This window comes from Limulus polyphemus, unplaced genomic scaffold (genome assembly GCF_000517525.1).
Source record: "Limulus polyphemus unplaced genomic scaffold, Limulus_polyphemus-2.1.2 Scaffold24, whole genome shotgun sequence".
Classification (NCBI taxonomy): Eukaryota; Metazoa; Arthropoda; class Merostomata; order Xiphosura; family Limulidae; genus Limulus; species Limulus polyphemus.
Window position 1 is genome coordinate 996266 of NW_013665634.1, and position 4475 is coordinate 1000740.

Here is a 4475-nt window from a genome sequence, read left to right on the forward strand (position 1 = left end):
ATATATATATATATATATATATACGTGATATTCTCAGGTGAACCAATTTCCTAGCAAGTAATAGACAGGTCTGCTGAATAACACGAGGAATGAGAAGAAAATTTAAAAAATAAAATTTGAAAACCTGAATAAGTATTAAACTATGTAAGAAATATGTTTGTATTAAATCTGCACAGAAACAGACTAAATAAAAAAAATTTTTAATTCCTATATTAATAATACAGGGGGATGATGGAAATGTAGATGTCTACATATCACACACAAATAAATAATTTCTGGAATCACTGTAGTAACCGGAATATTGTGTATGTGTGCATGTATTAAAACTTGCAAGACTGGTATTACATAAAAATTCCTTTAAAAAAAGCTATATAGTTTATTGTCCATTACTATCAAATTTTATTACAATTAAAAGGAAATTTGAGATATATTTTGTTTAAGCAAATAATCAGAAAAACCTTGAACTTTTGTTTCTGTAAAATATGGTAAAAACAGATCAAAACATATATCTGTGTAGAACAAATGATTGATTCTGGTATATAGGAAAAGTTAAGAGAGTCAGTAGTGTTCTTGACGAATTAGCAAATATAATAGGTCTTTAGTAAGATCTATTTTTCACAAATTTGTTTTTTACATGAAACAATCACACAATGAATATTTTATATTCTAATATACTGAACACTATGTTTCAACTTTTGAACATAACTGAAAAAAACAAAAAACATTAGCTTTAAGACTAACTGTCATGCATGGTAGTACAAAAGGATAACATCATATACCTTCATGTGTGTTTATGTGTGTATACATATACACACCTTAGATGTACTTCTACAGGGTATTTGAAAGTGTTCTGCTTCAAGGGTAAATAAAACCAAAATTAAGAGTAACAAATATTTTTATTTCTTGCTTTTGAAGTTCATATGTCATGACATGTTGCAGCCTACAGAGTGCATATTCTTCTCATCAATCATGGCATGCGCACATTTTACTAACATCATGACAGTGCAAATTGCAACATTAAGCATCCCTTATGTGAGATGTCATTCTAGTGTCTACTGACTAACAACACACTACTGTATGGTGGTGCAAGTGGTTAAAACAGATAACCCTTCTAGGCAGCCTTTAGCCCCCTTTTGAGGAAATTATTAGGCTCAGTCATGTTATCCTTGTCATTGCAAACATTTTGCTAAATGAACTGTGCTTATGTAAATTGTTTACAATGGTATCCATGAATATTTCATACTTATAACAAAATGCAGTGAACTTTTTATTCTTGAAAAACAAAATATTTCCATCAATATTTCAAGTACTACTGGACTTAATTGTCCTACTTACAAAATTTTTCGGGTCAATTGATAAACCTAATGAAACACTTATTACTATTAGGATACACAAATTGTTATATGTTTAACTTTGTCATGTAAAGTCACTATAAGCCTGATTATAAGCCTTAACATGGTAGAAAAATTTATTTTGTAAGTATGGACCAAGTCCTTATGCTGACAATTAACAAACATAGTTCAAAAGTTATACATGTACACTTCAAGTACAGGTAATAAAATATTTTATATAAAAAGTCTACATTTCTAAATGATCTAGTAGTTCCAACTTATTATATTATCTAAATTATAAAATGTAGAAATCACTAGCAGCTTAATTTTTACCCCTAAACTCATCTTATTTTGACATATATTTAAACATTTCCAGACTACTGAAGCAACTACAATATACCTTTTGTTACATAATTTGCAATTCAATGTCTTAGATAAAGCAACCTGCTTCAAATAATTATTTTTGTTACAATTACGTTTTATGCTGCATGCCTTGGTTTAGTTATTCATCAAAATCTTGTGTAAATTTCATGTAAAAATTCAGTGACTATCATCAAAATTAGCAGAAGTGTTTTGAACATAGCTAAGCTAAACATTTAAGTAGTTGGAATAATAATATTACACTTTAATACATTAATTTAATTTTAAAATATATGACCACCTGCTCCAGAAAATTATTTCTTTCCTTAATGTTTTATTTATGCAACTGTCACACTGTTCATTTAAAGTTAATTACACAGATTTTTAAAATGTCTTAACAACTTAAATTATCAAGCTTACCATTAGCCATCAGAAACTTTGGTATAAGATCAACATTCCAGTCTCTTGATCTCCCATATTCCTCCAGATGAATGACAGGCATATTGAATTTTTCAAAAAGTTCTTCTAATGGGGTAATTGATGCACTTTCACCTCCATAATACTTATTCCTATCCATATGCAACACTTTCTTTCCACTTACAGAAAGCATTCCACTCAAAATACATTCCTGAAAAATTATAAATTATGTACACATAAATATTATACCCAGCACTGTCATATTAGCTTTACTAGTATAAAACTTAACACCACTAGAGTATTAACTACAAAACAATTATCACATACAAATTCACATTCCAAACACGCACAACTTTCTTGGCCAGGGATAGAGCATATTAGTTATGTACACAACATGATTTCATTAGAGGAAACACTTGTCTTACCAACTCAAAATTCTTTGAAGAGGTTAATGCCTATGTAGATGAGGATAATGGTGTAGACTTGGTATATCTGTATTTTCACAAAACTTTTGAGAAGGTGCTATATAAAAGGTTTGCTACAAAAATTCTCCCCCTTAAGTATGGGAGATAAGTTAGCTTGGACTGAAAAATTCTGGAAGAAATAAAGCAGGTTTTTTTATAATCAAATTTAAGTCAAACTGGATTAATGTCAGAAGTGGGGTACTTCAAGGCTCAGTGTTATGACATTTGCTCTTTTTGAGTTACAATAATGATACAGATGTTCAAGAAACTGATTAGGTTTGCTGATGATATAAAGAAGTAACAGAGGTGAGAATGACGTAAAATTAAAACACAATGACAATTTTCCAAAGTTTTGCAGCGTCAAGGTGTGTGCCCCCCAAAAAAGCTGGGGGTCCAGAGGCTGCTAAACTATAATAGCAATTTTAAACCAAGAAATTGATAAAGTAACTTTAAACAAGTTACACTGAGCTTTTCTGGCAGTATATTTTTTAGAAGTGTTCATTAAGTAAGCAAGTAGCCATTTTCTTCCATAGTGAATCTACTTTCACCTTTGACATTCCTCTCCATCTGGTTCCAGTTGCTTGTTCTTCAGTCTTTTAACTTTCTCTTTGTTTTGCCAATTAGCAAATTTTGCTCAATCAAGTAACAATTTATAAAATGTTAAAAATTCAAGTTTCGGATATTTACCACTACATGCTGTAGATAAGTATAAACAGCATATCACAAACTTCATGCCCAACCATTCCAACTTAGACTGACCCTTAACCAAATTTTATCACTGAACAAACAATGATCTTAAGAATGACCAAAACTGAACAAAACATACTAACATGTGCAGTTTCCAGAAAATTCTCACCCCTGAATTAACACATAGTAAAGGTATTGTAAAACATATGGCTGTCATCGTTTGACAATATTATTAACTTTAACAGATTGAAGCAAAAACAAAGTTAGTGGCATGTTAGTAGCTTCAATACATCCTTAAGTGTTGAAACCATCCACTTCCCTACTTAAGATTAATCTGTAAGAGATACTCAAATTACCAACATAGACAAGCTTAAATGCAAAATAAAAAACTCCTATTATTTCTATTTTCTGAGATACTTAATATACTTATTGAATCAACCAAGGTGGCACTGCCTACCACTTCAATCTTTGAAAATACTTGCTTATGTACACCTACTTCACCCAATGACATGTGTATAACCAATCGAAAGCTCAGAATGTCCCCCTGGTGACTTTCTCAGCCTCTTTGATGTACTTGGGTGGCAAACTCTTTCTTTTCATGCTAGATTCCAAGCGTTAAAGCAAGACATCAGTGAGCTCAAAATTTAATTTTTTTTTAGACCAAAATACAGCTTAGTTACTGAGCTTGATAAATTATAATGGAATTTATGGTATTGAATTTGATATAGTAATTTATTATTTTTTGGTTATTAGAAATGTATATGTAAAACCTAAACAAAATTTATTTCATTTTACATTCTCCACATATGAAATTTAACATAACAATGTTTTGGGACAACATGGGACCTATTGGTCCATCTCGGCTGTTCCATCGTCTAAACTAAATTAAAATAATTTTTTAAAAAATCTTAAACCCAGTCCTTATCATTCATATACTTATCAAGCTTTTTCTTAAACTTGCTTAAATGTCCTGCCTGTACAACATCTGAAGGCAACCAATTCTAAAGGCCAACCACCCTGTTATAAAAATAAAACTGTCTTAGCTGAAGATGACTCCTACCTTGCATCAACACTATCAATTCCCTTTATAATTTTAAACATCTCAATCAGATCCTCCCCCTAACTCTTCTTTTTTCAAGAGATAACAATTTGAGAGATTCCAGCATCTCACCATATCACAACCCCTCCATCCCAGGCACCATTCTTGTAACCCTTT

The 4475-nt window shown here is 30.9% G+C and overlaps 1 protein-coding gene across 1 annotated transcript in view; it reads right to left on the reverse strand.

Moving 5' to 3' along the window:
• LOC106458841 (rab GDP dissociation inhibitor beta-like) overlaps positions 1 to 4475 on the reverse strand; it is a 22975-nt gene that overhangs the window by 16483 nt on the left and 2017 nt on the right. The window contains exon 2 of the mRNA XM_013918398.2: positions 2112 to 2319. Coding sequence (XP_013773852.1) covers positions 2112 to 2319 — 208 coding nt within the window. The remainder of the gene's footprint in view (positions 1 to 2111; positions 2320 to 4475) is intronic.